A 20,087-nucleotide genomic window follows, 5' to 3' on the forward strand; every position below is an offset into this window, starting at 1 on the left:
CTGAATCTTGTTCAGAATGAGAATAAACTACTGCGTTGGCTTCATTTCCAAAACATCTATGCACTGTGTTCAAGAGATATCAACTGAAGGTGAACCAGGACTGCGCTGCACTTTTGTGTAATACCACTTTGTACCACAAGAGAGTGCAGCGAGTTAGCGTAACCTTTTATTTATTTGTTTATTTAAAGCAGCAGGCAGTGATGTAAAATTTTGGAGCTTTAGCTCAGCACATGGAGGAAGTGTTTATGACTGAGGAGCGTAAGTCATATTATGTTTGAGTCTGTCTGGACTGACTTGCGGGCTTTACTCCATTCATTCGCTAATCAAACAAGGTCAGGTCGGGTGTGTATAATTATTATATTATTATAATTATCTGTACTCTCAATAAGAAGGTGACATAATCTGTGCTTGTTGAGCCAAATTAATCAGCTGTTTAATTTTGCCCTCCTGTGATTGCCCTTGAGGTCCTGTAACACCTAACTGCCTGAAATAAATTTTAATATTACGGTTAAAATTAATTAAAAGTAAGGAATCAATCCAATAATGCATTTACAATCTAGTGCTTTTTACCTAGCCTTAGCTAACATTAATCATTAAGAGCTGGCTGTGAGTCATTTTTGAACCCTAAAAAGTCTCATTTATATCCGATTTTGGGCTGACTGTGGTCACATTAACATTTGGCCTGACAAGTACAACTAAATTAAACAGACTTTATTTTTACTAATAGCAATATTAGGATACCTACTAACTTACTGGCCACCGAACTGTTAGCTGAAGAACCTTTTTTTTCTTACTTTGCTACTAAAATGGTCAAATTCAGTATGTATTTTTTGTCTTTTTTGTTCTAATTTCAAATTACAGTTGTGCTGGGAGCCGATGATTTGATTATCGATTACCAATATTAAATAAGTCTACTTATTTGGCTAAGGTTAGCAAGCACTGCTATCGTTGATGCTGAAAAAAAAAGGAATCCATCAAATAATGTATGCTAAGCTATCTAGCATTTGCACTCAAATGTCGTTTAGCTAATAGTAGCATTAGCAAGCAAGCTATAACTTAGATATGCTACACAAACCATTACCACAGTTAGATAGAAATGTTAGCTAAATAAAAATTTAAAGGTAGGCCAGGTATTTCTTATTTCTTAGGCTACTCTGTCCTCAATGTTTATTTGAACTATCAACTGAAAATAGTGTTCTTCTAACGTCATTAGCCTGCAGCAGGGAATTATTAGCAGGCAAGCTAGAGCCCCAAACCATTATGTTATCTCTAGTTTTGGCTCAACTTCAGTCACATTAATGTTTCGCTAGAATTTTTTTTAATAAACTAGACTTTTTTTTTTGTTAAAGTAGCAGTAACAGTTAGTTAGCTACTTCCTTGCTAACTTTTTTATACTAAAATCCTATCTTAAGTCACCATCAGTGTTTATTTTTTCCATCCTCAAGTGAAACTTTGTTGTGCAATTTGATTATTGATTGAAAATACACGACTCCTTGACTCTTCAGCTAATGTTAGCTAGCACTGCTCACTGTTGATACTGTTTTTTTACAAAAATGAATTAAAGCATCCATCCCGACTTCTCTTACACGTAAAAACGTCTCATTTTTAAGATTTTGGGAGAATATTCTAGAGAATGAAAATCATACAAATTCACACCTTAAAGCCAAACGCTCCTAAAAAACCTGGAAAAATAGCAACAGTAAATTTCTCTGGATTAGCTGCAAAAACTGCTCGTCTTTTTTGCTGTGTAAATATATAAGTGAGATAAAAATACAAAGCTTTATGGAATCAGAGGGGACGGCTGATAGTCGAGCTGTAGATCTTCAACAAGGTCACGAAAGAAGAAAAGTGCACTGAAAAAAGCAATCAGATTCACAAGCCATTTAATCTTGAATTCATTCAGTAAAATCATACAAAAGGTGTGGAAAAAGGTCAAAAAGGAGCCACAGTTTGACTTTGAGAACAGATTGCAGCTGAGAAACACCAGAATAAATAAAATATTTCACCTTGTTTCTGTAAAGTGAGCTCTAAATACAAGATTAACTGACTTGCAGAGGTGAATATTTTCAGGAAGGAAGGGAAGAAGGAGGGTGGTGAAAACGAGGTAAGAAGAGAACAGAGTGAAGCTATACATGGCAGCTGTATTGATCGGCTGTATTAGTTTTATAGGGTGTTATTGAAGTACTACAGACTAAGCGTGTCGGCCACACGCCAGGCTTCATTGTCTCTAAAATGCAGCAGTGCGCTACGTGTAATTATCATGTACACAAACAAAAAAAATCCCCCCACTCCCAGCTAATACATCTGCATAGCAAAAAAAAAAAAAAAAAAAAAAAAGGAAAAAAAAAGGAAAAAAAGAAAGAAAGAAAACAGCAAATAAATAAAATAAACACAGAAAAGAAAATCGTTCCAAACCGTCAACAACCCTGTCTTTTTTCTGTGGCTACTGATTCTAAAAGATAATACAGAAGTAGTTTTGATGCAAGACTTGTTATTATTACTTTTTTTGTTTGTTTCTTTTTATTTTTTAGAAAAAAATTCTGTTTCTTCATGAAGCACACTTCCTACTTCCTCTTGGTCCGGTGGCGGTGGTGTGGGTGTCATATAGGCCGGTTAGTCATCTTCATCGTCAACCACGGGGTCCGTGTCCCAGCACGTGATGTCAATCTCTGAGTAAACACACACACACGGATGTTTACACACACATCAAACTTGTGTTTAGCAAAACTGGGAGGCTTATTTTAGCCTGATATGAGTTTTTGGTGCTTTAAGCAAAAACAAATGTTCGTGATTCTCCTGCCAAACCGACCAATTAGAAAAGGAGCTCAATTCACTGACCAATCGAGCCCAAAAAGGTTGTGAAGTCTCAGGATATCCATCCTGTCAAGACTCAAAGAGTCACTCAGACTTTGAGACTGGTTGGCAACCTCGTGTTTCGAGGGAAAAATGTGTTTTCCAAGCTAGTTGAGTCTCAGTAGAAAACAAATCCCTTTATGGTTGTTTTCACTAAGGGTGTTAAAAATCTACTAAATCTAACATGCTGAGGCAATAAGGACGTGTCCAAAAGCAGCTTTATTTCAGCTGATCGTCTCACCTGGTGGCTTGTTATAAAAGACCGGTGCGGGTTTAGCCGAGGACTCCTCTGTTGTCCCGAATTCCTCCTCCTGTGATTGGCTGAAGTAGCCCTCGCTCGCCTGAAACACCAACAGAGAGATAGAAGATGAGCGAAACGACGACCAATCAACCGAGAATCTGATCTTTTGTTTCTGGAGAGCACCAGGAGCATCACCTGGCTCACCTGAGTGCCTTCTTTCAGCAGAGCCTCCCCATTGGTCATCAGCAGCTGTCCGTCATCCAGCTCCTGGCCCTCCCCAGATGCATGCTGCAGTGCATGCTGGTAGCTGAGGGTCATCTGATCAGAGCCCGTCACGTCCACCAAACTGGACGGGTCGTCTTCGGCGCCAGTACCCGAGCAGAAAGTCCCGTCCATCATGTCGTCAAAGCTGAGGAGCGGCTGAGGCCGGCCGCTGGCGGCAGCGGTGCTGGGCGGGAGGTTGTCATGGAGGACATCTCCCATTAGGTCCACCAGATTGGAGGACTGGGAGGACTGGGCGGGCTGGGCGACGTTGGCTGGAGGGGCGGAGCTGCCGCCCCACAGATCAACCAGGCTGTCTGTGCCAGACTCGCACGCAGAGACAGCGGAGGAGTCGCGGGCCTGCGGGGCGACGCTCTGCACGGGCTTGGTGGGCGTCGACTCCTGGACCGGGGGTTTCTGCTCCTGCTTTGGCACCAAATCTGAAGGAAACAAGAACAATTTCATTTTAAAAACTGAGTCACTTTTAATGATAATCAGTTTCTGTCTAATTACCAAAAAACAGATTTTTAGTGGATTTCTGTTTCGGAAAAAGACCCAATGGAGCACCGTGGAGGAGGCTAACAAAAATAAACTAAAACCAGTGTTCGTCAGGTTCTGGGGACTCTTAGATTTTATAAATGGTCAGAATAGTTATTTATATTTATTTATATTGAACCTGAAATATTTCCGACCTCTAATCCGTGGATATGTTTCCCTTTTTTAAAGGGTGAAAATGTCAACGTTTGGAGTTTGGAGGGATGAAATTTAAATTTTGTTATTTTGTGGAAATCTGGCAACGCCATGGTCTGTCGTCTGATTGGTCGACAGAAGTCTTACCCCACTCGTCTGCGTGGTCTTCCTTCTCATCCCTGCTGTAGTCATCTTTGATGGGCGTGGTGACTATTTTAGGAATGGGTGACACGGTGGCCATGTTGCGCTCTGTGCTCACTTCATCGTCATTGTCCCCTGAAGGGTCAAAAAGAAAGATTATTGAAGGAAAACTTTGGCAGCCGTCACCAAAAATCCTCCAAGACTTTTACCCACGAGCAGGTGTGTCGAACTAACACAGAATCTGATGGTTTTATCTGAAGTTCACACTTTGTATAAGTTCAGCTAAATGAGGGTAACAGGTGATCGTGACCAGGTGAACTCCACAGTCACATCCTGTGTTACTTCAACACGTTAAACATTGCACAAGATCGCAGCAGCCACATGAATTTTGTTGTCACATGACCAACAGACAGGCAGATTCAGTCACTGCGCCCGGTTTCAGACCCATCGTCTGTTCTGTCAACAAACTGACATCATCAGCTGAGCCAATCAGATTTGAACCTGTTGTCGGGTAAACAGTAAGCTTCTCCAAAACTTTGTTTTCAGTCAGCTCCCTCACTGTGTTATGTTTAATGTACAGGCAGCATCACGCACTCAGTTGTGAATGCCATTATTTCAGTGAGACGTCCACAGAGATAGCTCAGTGTGTCTGAAAGTTTTAACGAAAAGTGAATAGACAGTGAGTGAAAAACACTGACGGAGTGGTCTTTTTTCCTTGAGGCCGAGTGCTTCCTCTTTGTGGTGTTTAATATCTTATAATGCGGCTGTTTAATGCCAGAAGCGTGAGACAGAAGCAGTTGGGGTGCAGCAATGAGGCACTTACAAACTCAGGCAACAAAGTGACCAAATGCTGCTTCTCTGGACAGCTGAAGCAAATGAGGAGTGAGGACCTCTGTCAGAAACCAAGACACGGTCACAATGATCCAATGGGTCATGAAACAGGAGCAGGTATCTAACAAAAACTCACTGATATGTCATTACAACATACCAACACATTGTGGGTGAGTCACAGCTACGTCAGGTACACACATCCAACAACAAACACCATCACAGTGTCAGTTAGAATCACGAGAATCACTTCCACAATGCCATTTCTCCAGATGTTTGATGATGTTGAGCTTCATGTTGTGTTCAAATACCAGAACGAGACTTCCCACAAGCACAACAACGAGGAACGAGAATTAGAGAGGTAATAAATGACTGAGTCCTAAATGGGTGGGTTCTCAATTCACCTGGAGGTAGAAAACCTGATGAACAACCCCTGATGACGAAATTATCAGCTGTATTTTTATTCCTACGTTCAGCACTTCGGTCAGCGGTTACCTTTTTTCAAGCTCTTATAAATAAAGTTGCCTTGGTTAGTAACTATTTGCTGTTTTACTGGTATCAGGTATTTATAACGACCAATAAACAAAAAGACACATGGAAAGAATTCAACCATACTGCACAGTTTATTCACCAGAGGGCACTCTGCAAATTCTCTGCTGGCAAAACACTTTTGGAACGCCACAAACAAGAACCATCAGAGTCGGGCAGAATATAAAAAGTGAATGAATAACTACACGTAGCAAAAGTTAGACAAATCTGTTCATGTTTTGTGTCTGAATGAAAAAATAAATCTGTACCTACAGTATAATATTAAACCAAATAACTGCCATCAGTGTTGTATTTAAAAATCCTGTCCTTCTTTTTGATTTTCATCTAGCAACAGCCAGCAACTACTTGCTAACCTGTCAGGTAAAACACACTTTTCCATAGCAACCAGTGGTTGTTGACCAGTTTCTTGCCCTGTGTGACTGAGATCTTAGTCAAAAGTTAGCAGGTCAGCTGGCTAGCTGATATGTAAACATGATAGGTACAGCATGGAGATGAAAACCTAAATACCAACAAACTGTGTTAGTGTTACCAAAGTTAGGCTGCACAGTTTTTAAACCAAATGACCAATTATACTGTGTGTAAATGACCGATGATATGTCTTCAGCAAATAGCCAGTGTTAGCTCGCTAACTAGCTAACAGCTAGCTAGCTTTTTTTTTTTAGACATTGCTGCCTAATTTTTTTATCTTGTATGAAAAATTAAGTATTTTCCTGAAGTCAGCCAATGACAAAATGCTGTAGCTAGCTCTACAGTCACTGCTAAACACTATAAATGTAATTTCCACTCAGTGCAGATACATCTAAAACACCGCTATCCTGCTGACATTTGTGTAATATACACTTCACCTCATCTCCGTGGTGTGCACAGCGTACACGATTATGGCGAGGCTAATATAAATACATTGGCACAGTTAGGATGGAGAATGAGGGTTAAATAAAATAAAAGTTCATGTGGAGGCTCTCCGATGGGCGCCATCCTGTGACAGGAAGAAGACGCCAAAAACAGAACAAACTTCAGCCAAGAGAATGCCTGAGATGATCTGTCAACGCCACAAGATCATTAACACAATGCTGCGTGATTTGGATTACTCATTGGGATGTTAATGCCCACACTGAGCTGAACGACGTGCTGCACATGATGCTAATAAAAATTCTCAGAGGCAGAGAATGACGACCGAATAAAAAAATCTGCCTGTTAAAAAACGAACACGGCATTCAAGCGTAAAGACGAGAACTCCAGCTTAGACCTGCAAACTGCATCATCAGAGGTTTGATGTGTCATCGCTTTACAGGCGGGAGGTAAACAGTGTTTTACTTTCACTGAGCATAATAACGTACACATGCAATTACACACACACAGTGAAGATCATGAAGGTGGTCTGCATGATTTTATTTCTAATATCAACTAAACAGGTGAATCGACTTTATCTTTCATGTGTTCTTGTAGGCCTGGTACTCTGAGGGTCCATTATTGAAATATCTGAGTTTTATTTGTGATGTACTGATGATGACACTGGTAAAGCCAACCAGCAGCGAAGGGATTTGCTGCTTTTAAGGAGGACCTCCAATGATTTTCCTTATTTCCTGTTCCTGTGGTGGACGCTCATATTAGAGTTTCCAAAGCTGTGCTGAAATAGCCTCGCGCCCTCTGCAAAATCAAAGGTTTCTGGACTAAACTTAAGATGTTAAAAGGCTCTCTGGAAGTCTGGCTCTGCCATATAAAAACCACCGTTATGGTCTTTAACCTGAATGACATCGAAGTTCAACATTCAAGCATTCACAGGCTGACTGATGGCAATGGCGACCGAGTGACGGCTCGACGGTGTTACACACACACATACGCACTCAAACACTCACAGTCGGTCAGTCGGGATTAAAGATGGCAGCAGGAGTGTGTTTATGAGTGTGTTTGTGTGCAGTCCAGGATCAGAGGCAGAGGAGGAAGGTGGAAGGAGAGAACCTGTCAGATCCCTGAGATTCAGCTCTCGAGAGAAGTGAAATCACTTTTACAAGCGTAAAACATCAGAAGTAGAAAAATTAAATACAGAAACATTTACAGAAAAAAATCAGCAGCCGACTGGACGACATCTAAAGGATGAAGACTGGAGGGGACGACAGACTCGACATCTACCACACAAAGCAACAAACAGCTTTGCTTTGAAACAGGTTTCACTGTTTCCACAAGTTAGTGCAAACCTGCTGTGTGAGAGTCAGCCTGCAGGGGGGGTTAAAGTGCACGAGGCGAAGAGGAAGGTGGGAGGGCGGCCTCGTCATCCTACAGCTAACGCCGCCAGCATGCACAATACAGTGAACGCAAACCAAACTCCAGCTTCTGTCGCTTTTCATGATGCTTGGATGCTCTTGTCTCCGTTATCGCCTTAATCAGCCGATAGTAAAAGGTAAAAACGAAGGAACTGGGGAATTTTTAGACGCTCTCGTTCAGTACCAGGAAGTGGAAGGAGGAAAGAGTTCGGGGGGTGTTTAAAGTGGGAGGTGATGGGGAAGTTTAATGGGTTGGTGCTGAGATGTGTGGGGCGTCACAGTGTGTGCTAAAACTAAGTGCTGAAGATGAGAGGATGAAAATGCATGTTGGCTGAAATAACTATGAATTTTTAGTGTCTTGATGCATGCTCAATCATCCAGGAAAGTAAATCTCCAAAAGTTGAATCTGTTCATCTGGACGTAGCGTTTTGTGGGAGAAACGTTTCTCCCACAAAACGCTACGTCCAGATGAACAGATTCAACTTTTGGAGATATGAATTTTTAATGTTTTTAATCTGTGCAGAACTTTCCTGACGTCACAGAGTTTAAACTTTTTATTATTATCACAGAAAACAAAAAAACGAAGATGCTAAAGTCCTGCATTACAGTTACCACTAATACTTCCTCTTTGTTTATTCTTTCAAATTAAAAGGAAGCGAGTGGCTTCACTGCTTTACTGTTAATTTCAGAATTAATGGTTTTTAAAGCCCTCAGTGGAAAACCTCCTACATTAACGCTCTTATTCACCTTTGCATGATTGATCTCGAAATCCAAGATCTTGGGATCAACTCTCAGGCCTTTATATTGTAAAGACCTTACAATAACACAGAAAACCTCAATAATTAGACGAACCTTATGAGCAAGCAGTTGGAGACAGCAGGAAGGAAAAACTCCCTTTTAACAGGATGTAACCTCAGGCAGAACCAGGCAGCCACGTTCCAAATATTCCTGCTTTTTAATCCAGGTTAGAAATGTTGCTCTATTCTCCGGCATTCCTGGGTTCATAATCTGTGACTGGGGGCTATTATTTTATTTTGTATTTATATATTAATGTATTTTATATTATATTTGTAATTTTATAGTATTTGAATAACTCTTTATTATCTTGTACATCATTCTGACAGCTTTCTTGTTTAAATGTGCTTAATAAATTAATGAATCCATTTTAAATGTCCTTATAAATGTTACTGTATGAGGCTCCAGCTCCTGTACAATGACAGGAAAACTGATCCTGAAGAGTTTAATTTTCAGTTTACCCTGAAAGCGACATAATCCTGCAGACAGGAAGTGGATTGTTTGCGGTTGTGAGTTTTACCAGTCAAGCTGGAGTACCGGTGTAACCACGCGCAGTTTCATCCTCTCATGTTGGCTTTGCTGCAGTGTTTCTGTGTTTGTGGAGGGGACTCATGTGTCGGGAGAGATGCTCGACCAGGCTGCTGGTTTCCTCTTTAACTTCTTCTTCTGCTGTACCTACCGGCTGCAGCGGTGGGCTGCGTCCGTGCATGTGGCGGGGTGCGGAGGGGCGACATGCCCCGGTGCGGGGGGGTCGGACTGGGGCTGCTGGGACTGTGCTGCTGCCTCAAGAACGGGCTGTCCAAACGGCCTGGCGGTCGGGACGACACAAAAGCGAAGACGGGAACACACAACAAACGAGAAAAAAAAAAAAAAAAAAAACAGCGACGCACCACAACAGAGACGTGAGGAAGACAGAAAAACAGAGGGAGGAGAGGATTGTGGGAAGAAGATGAAAGAGACGGGTGTCAAAAAAATCCACCAAATATCACGGAGTGGAGAAATGAAAGAAAAAGGAGAGGAGGAATGAAGTAAGGAGGTGGAGGAGGAGGAGGAGGCAGAAAATGGAGAGAAAGAAGAGAAAGGTTAGTGTGGTTTAAACACACCGCCTGCAGACAGCATGCTGTTAGGCAGAAAGGAAAAGCTGATGGCGACTTTCTCTGAACCAGAAAGTGTCGGAATAATTCAAAACAGAAAACACTCTTTGGGATCTGTGGACGAGTCTTTGATTGTTATAAATAACACATCGTGTTGAAATCCTGCAGTCGTTTACAGCCCGTGCACGCTTCAGTCACGCTCCTGTACTTTAATGTGTCGGGGCCTCGGTGCGGGGCTGCGTTGGCAGTCTTAAGTTGTAACCAATCATCGTCCCAGCCCAAACTGCAGCTCCTCTAGTGGCCACTAGATGCCATAAGTGAGCACCCGCAGACTCCCAGCTGGCTACACGAGCTAACGTCACTGTGAAAATGAGACAGACTTACAAAAAAGGTCTCAAATTAAACCTTTGCTATTCAGGTTTGTCTGTGTTTGTTCTAACCAATGCCGCGCAAAACCCTGCAGACAAACAACATAAAATGATGCAAGCACGCAAAGGGTCAAAGGTCACGCAGAAGTGCTGTGGTTTGCTGTGATTTCAGCAAAGAAACCCGATTAAAACCTTTCTAGAATAAAACAGTCCAGTTTAACAGCTGGATGGACGACGCACAGCAGCAAACTGACAGTGAAGCGTCACTTACATGAAAACTGAGCTTCTTTTTCAAAGGTTCATTTCTATCATTTATCTGAATGAAAAGAAAACCTTTGGAAACTCTGAGAAAACGGCACAAACGGGAAAGCTGGAAAGCACATTTGTATATTTGGCAGGAAAAGCTGTGCTGATTTGAGGAGCTGACGTAATTATCTGGGGATGGAAAGATGAACTTACTACTATTGTTGCTGTAATTAAAATATGTTTATCTGCAACTACATATATAAACAAATGTTAAATATTACAATATTATTACAGCTTGAACTTTGTGGATCATTTTGAAGATTGTGTGGTTAATTTATATTTTGCTCATGTATCCACCTCTGCACGCTCTACCGCTGTTGAAGAAGCAGCAGCGCTGCAGAAAACATCATTTTATAAATATTTTAAATATGAATAAAGATTATAAACAAAACCAAATGATTGGTCCTGTACAGGCTGTGGGGAGGCGTACCTCTGAAACATATATAACCAGACATGCTGTGGCTCCACAGCTGGCTCAAGCCGGTTAACAGAAGTAATCCACCAATCAGAGAGCGAGGTGAATCAAATCCACCAGTAAGAATGCTCCAACCCTTATGAGCTGATCTCACTGACATTAACTGCCCCTGTCACTACCTAATCCGTACCGGAACCCCGATCGGTACCCCGCATGCGCGAAAGGTGTCTACTTCCAGTCGTAGCGTTTTACGATAGTTACGGGTCAGAGTATCTGTTAAGATGTTAAGAATAATAAGTATCTCTTAAAATGTTTCCAATAATGAAACATTTCAATATAATGTAGACAAAAACGAAAAATAAAAAGATAGTTACGGATCAGGACTCTCCGATCCGTACCGCGCATGTGCAGGGGTTTTCTTCTTCTGTTCGTTTAATGGCAGTTTACTCCCCAGTGTACAACTATTTAGTGATAGTCGAGTGTGTTTATGCTTGTCTGTGTGGAGAGGATTGATTGGAATAGTGATGATGATGTCCGCTATCACTGTCAATTGTCAGTAAACACTTCATCTGGCTGATGAATCTTCACGTGACATATTACAAAGTCTGTATTATTAACTCTGTAATTAGGCGCCATTCTTCTTATTTTACGGCGCTGTTGTTCAATCGGGGAACGCTCTGTGTTGAGGAGTAAAGCATGAATTTGTTTGTATACGGAGGTATCCATAGTTTAAATGTCCCGGTGGTTGAAAAGGAGGCGGAGCTGTTGAGAAATGCTAGGAGCTAACTGGGCGCTAACCGTATCATTCAAATATATTGAACGTCGCAATGCTGGCAAAGAGAGGAAGTGACGTAAGATTTGCGCATGCGGGGTACCGATTGGGTTTCCGGTACCGATCGGGTAGCGACAGCCCACACCTGTTTCAGTGAAGCAGCACCTAACGTTGCCATGGTGATGGAATTCTGTAGCTAACTGTAACTGTGGCCGCTCTAAAACCCAGAGCCGTTGGATGGAAGAGTTGCGTCATCTCCATTCACTCTAATGGACCATCTTTGTACAGCAATGGTGGATCATGGAGCAGTAATATTGTAAGTTAGCAACACAGGCTAGCTGTGGCATAGAGGTATAGCAGCATGGAAGTTTGAGATGAATTTTTCAAAGGTATGAAGTTAAACACCAGTCTGTATGTTATCAGCACGCAGTCCAACTGTCCACAGGAACTGTTTGAAGACTGCACGACCCACATAACCACCCCGAATTCTGAACCCCTGCTGACAGGACTCTCACTTACTCAACAGCTCTGCTAAAATCGAGAGCATAGCTGCTATCGACACAGTTTATGGACCGCGGGCGTCCCAACAAGGTGCTCCACATATGAGTGTGTTTTTGTTTTTTTGCTTCTAAAAGTGACACTGTGACAGGGAAAACTAATAAAGTAAAAAATGTGCGTTCACCAGCAGGTTAAAGAGAAACATCTGTCTAGCTTCTCCCACTCTGTCAGTTCTGCAAACATCTGATCGATTTGAACAGGCTGCATCTGTGACAAATGATGCTACAGGCCAAACAAGGAAGAGTAATTATCCAGTAACAACATGTGGTGGGAGGCAGTTGCTGGGTGATGTAATCAACAGTTCCTTAACTGTCAGAGTCCACAGATCGAGGACGATGTTCTGAAAGACTGAAACTGGTGAAGCAAACCGTCCTTGATGGGAAACAGCCTCAGATGTTTTAAAGTCAAATATTAGTAAATCATCTTTTAGAATAAAAAACATTTGCCGTTTCAAAGATACTGTATCATATTTTCCACGAGTCTCTCGAGTGCTTCTCTAGCTCAGCACGAGAACAAAGGTCAGGTGAAGTTTTGAAGTGTTTACCGCTCCGGTGGATGGAGACGGGCGAGGTGTCCACGCTGATGGTCATGGCTCTCTCCTTCTGCTTGAAAAACTCTCGAGGGTTTCCTGACCGCTGAGCGATGATGGCCTTCGCCTCCTGGAAACACAAAATAAATACAGAGTGCTGATTTTCTTCCTCTTAAATGTTCTGCGGCCGTTTCTGGAGACGCTCTCTTTCATCATTCTCCAAACTGACCTCTACCTCAGATTCCTTCTTGTCCAGGTTGAGGTCCTCGATGCTCGGCTCTGCTACCTGAGGAGAAGAATCCAGTGATTCATATGTAACACAAAGCAGAGAGAAACTCGTTCACCTGTGAATAAATCAGTCAGACGTCCTGAAACAGCAGACAAATGAGCTGCACGCTCCCACCAGCAGGGGGCGACACAGACTGTTTGTATCCACTGATACTTTCCACTATTTGCAATCTTGCACTCAAAGAAAGGTGTTTAGATTTTACTGTGCCACACAGACTCGGATTAAGATGTTCGGAGGCCAGGAGCCATCAGGCAGCTGATTGGGAGATATTCTGAAAAGTAACACACGTCTAATCACTCGCTTCAAAAACTGAACACGCTGTCACACAAACTAGCCTCATATCTGTGTGGCTGTGGACTCGGGCAGTGCGAGGCTCTGTTTGGAGGCAGAAATAATAACAGAAACCAACTGGAGATGTGTTTTTAATCAGAAAGTCCACCAAGAAGCAGAAGCTGGCTGGTAATTACTGGTTTCACTTAGCAAATACTTACTACGGGGGTCTGATTCCGCAACCTCTCTTTGGCCTCTTCCTCCTCCTGCATCTTCTTTCTGTTCACACACAAACACAGTTTATAGATCATGAAAACACGATGTAGCGTCATCCTGTCATTCGTGCACACGTGAACCTTTTGACCAAAAATGATTGTGTTCATTGTTTGTTTGATGATTGCTGTGCCGTCGCTCCTCACCTGTGCTCCTCGATCTGCTGCTCCCTCTCGCGGTACCTCTTCTCTCGGTTCTCCTGCTCTTTCCTCTCCAGCTCCATTCGCTCCTCCTCGAAGCGCTGCCGCTCCTCTGCCAACTTCTTCTTCTCCTCCTCCTTCCTCATCTCCTCTTCACGCTGGAGACCGGACACACACAAATGACCTCTTTCAGAGTTGTAATAAATCTCTCGATCAGTTAATTAATGAAGCCAGATCTGGTTCTGGGCGTTTATCTGAGTGTCTGAAACAGTGAAGGGCAAATCTGGCAAACATCCCGCGGCTCGGTGACGCTCGCTGTCATTTCGTGTTTAACTTGAATGAGACAATAGCGACACAGCCGGAGGATGCAGCGACATCTGACTTCGTTTCTCACGTCTACCCAAATATATCTGTGATTCACATTATACTAAATAACTGTCACATATAAGGACACAGTTTATTAAATACAGTGTGAGATAAAGTTTCATTTTACAGATATTCTCAGCACCTTTGAGAGTATTTCAGCAAAACATATATGCGCTTATCTTTTAGCTTAGTAGCCTGGCTTAGCTTGAATCAGCTTGCAAACTGATACCTTCGGTCTTGATTCACAACCAGGGGTAGAAAAACCCCAGGAGCTATGTGGAAAATAACTACAACAATTACATTTAATTAAAGAACTAAACATGTTTGATCAGAAAAGTTGGCAAAAGTAATGAATACGTAAGAAAACTATTGAAATCGCTATATACTCTATATAATATAAGTGCTTATATACCTGCTAGCTTAGCAGGTTAGCTTAGCTTTAATCAGCTGGCAAGTAAAATAACCGTCAAGCAACAGAAAAAAATGGTTGAAACAAATATATAACTAAACAAATACAGTTGTTAGCTAAAAAAAAAAATCACCAAATGTAAATGTGATTCGCATTATATTGACATTATGGTTGTTAAATGCTACATAAAATACCATGCCTGGATAATGAATATAAAGGTTAGCCTAGCAGGTTAGCTAACTCCCCACAGGGGTACAAGTAAACGGTAAATGGCCTGTATTTATATAGCGCTTTACACATCCAGTCATCCACCCATTCACACACTGGTGATGGCAGCTAGATTGTAGCCACAGCCACCCTGGGGCGCATTGACAGAGGCGAGGCTGCCGGACACTGGCGCCACCGGGCCCTCTGACCACCACCAGTAGGCAACGGGTGAAGTGTCTCGCCCAAGGACACAACGACCGAGACTGTCCAAGCCGGGGCTCGAACCGGCAACCTTCCGATTACAAGGCGAACTCCCAACTCTTGAGCCACAACAGTAAGATTAGCACAAAAAATACAGTCAAATAACTGAACATGAAGGTAAAACCTGACTAAAGAAACAAGCTAAAACAAAAACAAACCGCTGAAATACAGTCGCTAGTTAGGACACATAAAGAGCTGTGAATTAGTTTTCTTGATTTTGAATTATTCACTAACTCAATGAATTAGATATATGGAAAAACAAATACTGTGAGCCAGAAAGAATGACAAAATATTATAAATGCAGTAGCTAGCTAATATATGAGTGAAATGCTGTGAATTTTGCTGAAAGCATAGCTAACAGCTCAACTGCTAGCTAACAATATACTCGAGTTGAAAGAACGTGAAACTTTGTCTTAGTCTTTCTGTTTGGGTTTGGGAACTGAAGAAGCATTTGTACATGGAAATAGCAAAGGATATCCGACCTAATGAGGGATTTTTGTGAGCAATGTGCAAAAGTGCCGTGTGCAGATCTCTGAAATGCCACCAGCTTTGACTGCGTGGCAGCGCCCGGTAATGAGGACAGTCCGTTTGTGAAATCTGTCAATAAAACTTAGTCTAAGGCCATCAAAGACCTCAAATGGGATGCCAAAGGGTTCTTTACAAGCGTCATCATTGCTATAAATCTGCAGCATCTCAGCACGAATTCAAAGGACGCCTTTTGGCATCTGTGAGCCGTCATCAGCTAAAAGAAAACACAGCATCTGACCCCCTGGGCTGGAAGCTCTCATCTTATGAGCTGTAATAAATGAGTATTATATCTCCTTTTTTTTTCCCTTCCCGTCTTTGTTTTTCCACTCACTCCCCCCTCCTCGCCTTCTTTACCTTGGCTTGCTCCCAAAACTCCTGTCTATTGATTTTCTTCATCTCCACCTCTGCGTTGGTCTTCTCGTACACCGTGCCCTGCACCAGGACAGACAGGGGAACGGGTCAAAGCTCTCGTCACGAGAGAAATGCTGTTTTTATAAGAGATAAAGTGTGCAAGTCTCTCTTTGTACCACGTCTGCGTGCTCTTCATCTCGGGTCTTCAGACGGCTCAGGACCGGGCTCGCCACCGCTGCCGTCCCATTGGTCAGGCGCTGCCCGATGGCCATGGGGTCGATGTCCTCCAGACTGCTGGCATTGATGATGACCTCCACCCCCTGCAGAGAGACAGAAACACGATGATCAGTCAAGTCTTCATGAAAGCTCTGAGAGTTTGTGGAAACATTCATTACAATTCATTCATAGCAGTGAGGACGTTCTGAGGAAATGAATCTAAATCAATTTAATGTCCTCTGAAGTGATGGAAACACAGCCGTGTGTGTGTGTGTGTGTGTGTGTGTGTGTGTGTGTGTGTGTGTGTGTGTGTGTGTGTGTGTGTGTGTCTCTAAAAGGGTCATTTAAAGCCCGTCGGTGTGATGAAGTCGACGCTGTGTGGGAGAGAGAACCGCCACTTAGAATAATGACACTCCACACACACACACACACACACACACACACACACACACACACACACACGGAGAAATATATAAATAAAACATCACCTCCGCTTTAATCTCAATCTTTTTATCTACACTATAAATCCAAAAATACACACTGAGCCAGCTGTGAACACACTGCTGTGTGACACACACACACCTCGGCTCAGAGCTGGTGTTCGTCACACACACCTGTTCCTCCTCTGTGATCCTCCTACAGGTTTTAAGCGTCTTTTCCAACCGAGCGTTGGGAAAACATTTAAACGGTCCTTACGTGACACAATTTAAAAAAACAACAAAACCTCAAAAACACTGAAGCAGGTTATGAAACGAACATGACATCACTTCACACACGATTGCCGTGATCGGGGTTTGAGATCATTTCCCTCTCAGTGGATGTCAGGCCTCTTAGACTGAACAGCTCTGGTGCTTCTGACGCTGTTGCATCCACAGAATCACGCACAGTGAAATAACTGAGCTTTTAATAAACTCATCTGAGCAGAAATCTAACAGACTGAAAGTAAAAGATGGACCTACAGATGTGGCCAGACGTTTCCATACACATCGAGTTTATTTAGGATTCATTTAAATTGGCTGGTTTCCTGTTATTGGCCTGGCTTTGAATAAAGCCTACGAAGTTCCAACAGGGTTGAAGCTGTTGATTTGTGAAGCTCAATGTTGTCCTGCTTTATCCATTCCTGAACCAGCCACGATGGGAATCATTGTCCTGCTGGAACATGTTTGGTCCAAGTATAAACCGTCAAGCTGCTGATGTAAGATGAACTTGGTGCGATGTACCAATACTACTGGCACCAAAACAGCCCGACATCATGATGCTTCACAGTTCGGTAGGTTTGAAATTCTCACCCTTGTTCTTCCAAACTAGTTTTTGTCATTGCAGCCAAACAGCTCGATCTTTGTCTCATTGGACCATAAACCTTTTCTTTAGAAGGTGTTCGGCTCGTCCATGTGGGCAGCTGCAAATTTCAGTCGAGTCTGAAGGTGTCGATTCTGAAGCAGTCAGCAACCTCTCGGTCCATGGTGATGTAAGACACACTTCACTGTGGATGATGGTGTTCTACCAGTTTCCAGTTCATCGCCTTGGTGGTTCCTGGTTGTTCCTGAACATCCTAACACCTTCCCTCTATTCTGAGGGTGATAGTTGGGGTCTTCTTCCAGACCTCAGTACTATTGTATAGTGTTATTAGATTTTTATTATCTTGATATTCACAGTTGTGTAGATAACGCACTCAGCAACGCTCCCAACTCGTGCCTTGGACTTTCCCATTGTTTACACTAAGTGTTGGTCAATCCAATGAATCATTTTTATACTGCCCACAGAAACTAGCAGCTGTAGCCAATCAAGATCACAAACGAGACGTGAATAGTCCTTGGCCCTGTCAAGTTCAAAGCCATCGTAGAAGCTTCAGCAGCACTTATTGGAGATTTAAGTGCGTCTATATTTATCTTTGATCCACTATGCATAGTTCTGTTTGGATTATAGGAAATTTAGAATAAATTCAAATTTGCACCAATTCTTGTTTCTTAAGAAGAGTTCAAAGAAACCATTAAAAGCTCAAAATTATTACGACATTCATGCCCATGATGAAAACGGCAGAGGAGCCCCCCCTGGTGGACGTTGAAAAGAGTGCAGCTTTAAGGCACTTTTACACTGGTTTCCTATTTCAGATGTTCAAATTTTATAAAATACATGTCTTACACACAAGATGAATATGAACTGTCGTGTTTATGGTTTCTTTCTGGGACTATGTACGACTGCGGTGCTGGGTCTGACCTGGAAGAAGTCTGCGATGGTGGCGACATGGCTGGCACAGGCACACTTCCTGGCATCTGGCACATCATCTCCAACCTGAAAGAGAACGAGAGACGGTGTAACACAACAAAAACGAGAGTAAAAAGGACGGCGTGAAGAAGAGTTTGATGAAAAAACTGGTAAAAAAGAAGCAAAAGGATGCTAAATCAACCAATCAGGATACACATGCTAATTTCTTTTGTGCTTTTTGTTACATTTAGTCAAATATCCACTAATTATTTTGTCTTCCAAGTGACCAAACTGTGAAGGGCAGTTTCTCCCTCCCTTTGGTCTCATTAGGGCTTTTGTTTAGCCGTGGTCATGTTCGGTTATTGCAGCAGTTGTATTATAACAGGATGTGATTCAGTAATCACAGCTAATTCATTCCCACACAATACAAACGCAGTGCACAGCAATTACACAGGAAAACAGCCCCGTCTCAGCTGCATTCACAGCCATTCATCTCTTATCTGTCTGTGAGTGAGCGTCGGATGAAGAAAGAGACAAGGAGCCGCTGCTTGGATGCTTTCGCAGCATTTTTGAAGAGGAGCATTTCGAAGACCTTTTATTCCCATTTTGGGACGTTTTTTGGCACCGTTGAGCCTGGTTTGGCCCGGTTAGCCACAGTCTGGTGCTCTTTTGGCTGCTAATGTTGCTCTGTTATATTGTGATGGACTCCAGTGGCTCCTCTCCCAGTCTCATTTAACCATTAAATACCTTTTTGTTTCTCTCTCAGTCTCGGTTTGCTGCATTAATGACCATATCTCTTATTTTCCTTCCATTTACCTCTGGAATTGTGTTATGGGGGGAAAAAGCAGCAATTATAGCTAATTTCTGGAGGACGGATTGTTTCAGTCTGCCTCTCGCTGCACTGTGTCATTAAGCTCCAGCTCAGGGCGCCCCTGCTGTTGTCAGGTTCAGAAAAGAAAGCATCCATCATGAGGCTCTCAGACGGATTCAGACTTTGTTTAAATGCTTTCAGCGCACGTCGCTGGAGACTCTCAGTGTGTATAACTAACCTTAACATCACAAATTATTCATCCCTTCCTGCTACACTTCCTTTTCATCATGAATTAAACGGTAACTGCTCCGTTAGCATGCCTGGTGCTACGACTCCATTTCCTTCCTCTCTGGTTTGGCCCGCACTTTAACTGGAGGTTTTCACTTATTACAGCGTGAGGCAGAAAAGTCCACATCCTGCTTTCCTATTAAAACCACAACATGAAACGCTTTAAAGACAGTGTTTAAGATTTTCATCATCATTTTACCTGCAGGTCTCCTTTTTAGTTTAAAAAAAACAATAAAAACAGTCAATTTTTATAATTCCAAACATACATCTTGTTCCTATTCTTGCTGACTCCGAAATGCCAAATACGTGCTTAAAGTTAAAGCTTCTAGAATATGTTTAGCGCCACCTTGTGTCAGGACAGAACGTGATGTCACTGGGTCGGTTACTTGTAGAAGGTAACCAAAAAAAGAAAGTGACCCATGTCTAAGAAAAAAAATATCTATAATATATAGGGCTGTGCGATCTGACCAAAATCTCATATCCCGATATAAGAATTCTATCGTCCGATAACGATATAAATCACAAAAATGTAACATTTTCTGTAAAGTCTGTGAATCTCGGGCAGCTCGACTTGCGTGAAGTGTTTCCAGCTGCGCGTCATGTAGCTGGAGTCGATTGTTTTAACGATGCATGAAACGATACATTTTTAGACATAAGTTGAAACGGCCGCCGTTTCCTTTGGGAGTATTTATTACACGGCGTGCTGCGGGGAAAAGCCTGTTCTAACGTTTGAGTCTAAGGTTTATTTTTTTAGCACCTGGCGGCTCTTTTTTACTTCTCATCCGTAAATATTCTGCTCTTTCACGTGATTC

General features: G+C 42.4%; 1 protein-coding gene across 2 annotated transcripts in view; it reads right to left on the minus strand.

The window, feature by feature from the left end:
- Positions 1-833: 833 nt before the first annotated feature.
- The window catches only part of dbn1 (drebrin 1), a 118,327-nt gene continuing 99,073 nt past the window's right edge, over positions 834-20,087 (minus strand). The window contains exons 5-16 of one of the 2 annotated variants that reach the window (XM_040032571.1): positions 18,189-18,263; positions 15,932-16,075; positions 15,759-15,836; positions 13,640-13,791; positions 13,442-13,499; positions 12,891-12,947; positions 12,677-12,791; positions 9,299-9,427; positions 4,193-4,303; positions 3,299-3,795; positions 3,095-3,194; positions 834-2,669 (exon numbers count right to left, since the gene is read on the minus strand). In XM_040032571.1, coding sequence (XP_039888505.1) covers positions 2,614-2,669; positions 3,095-3,194; positions 3,299-3,795; positions 4,193-4,303; positions 9,299-9,427; positions 12,677-12,791; positions 12,891-12,947; positions 13,442-13,499; positions 13,640-13,791; positions 15,759-15,836; positions 15,932-16,075; positions 18,189-18,263 — 1,572 coding nt within the window. In that variant the 3' untranslated portion in view covers positions 834-2,613. Of the gene's footprint in view, positions 2,670-3,094; positions 3,195-3,289; positions 3,796-4,192; positions 4,322-9,298; positions 9,428-12,676; positions 12,792-12,890; positions 12,948-13,441; positions 13,500-13,639; positions 13,792-15,758; positions 15,837-15,931; positions 16,076-18,188; positions 18,264-20,087 lie in introns of both variants that reach the window. The other variant, XM_040032572.1, reaches the window with a different exon arrangement.

The sequence above is a fragment of the Simochromis diagramma genome, unplaced genomic scaffold (genome assembly GCF_900408965.1).
Source record: "Simochromis diagramma unplaced genomic scaffold, fSimDia1.1 OVJJ01000216.1, whole genome shotgun sequence".
NCBI lineage: Eukaryota > Metazoa > Chordata > Actinopteri > Cichliformes > Cichlidae > Simochromis > Simochromis diagramma.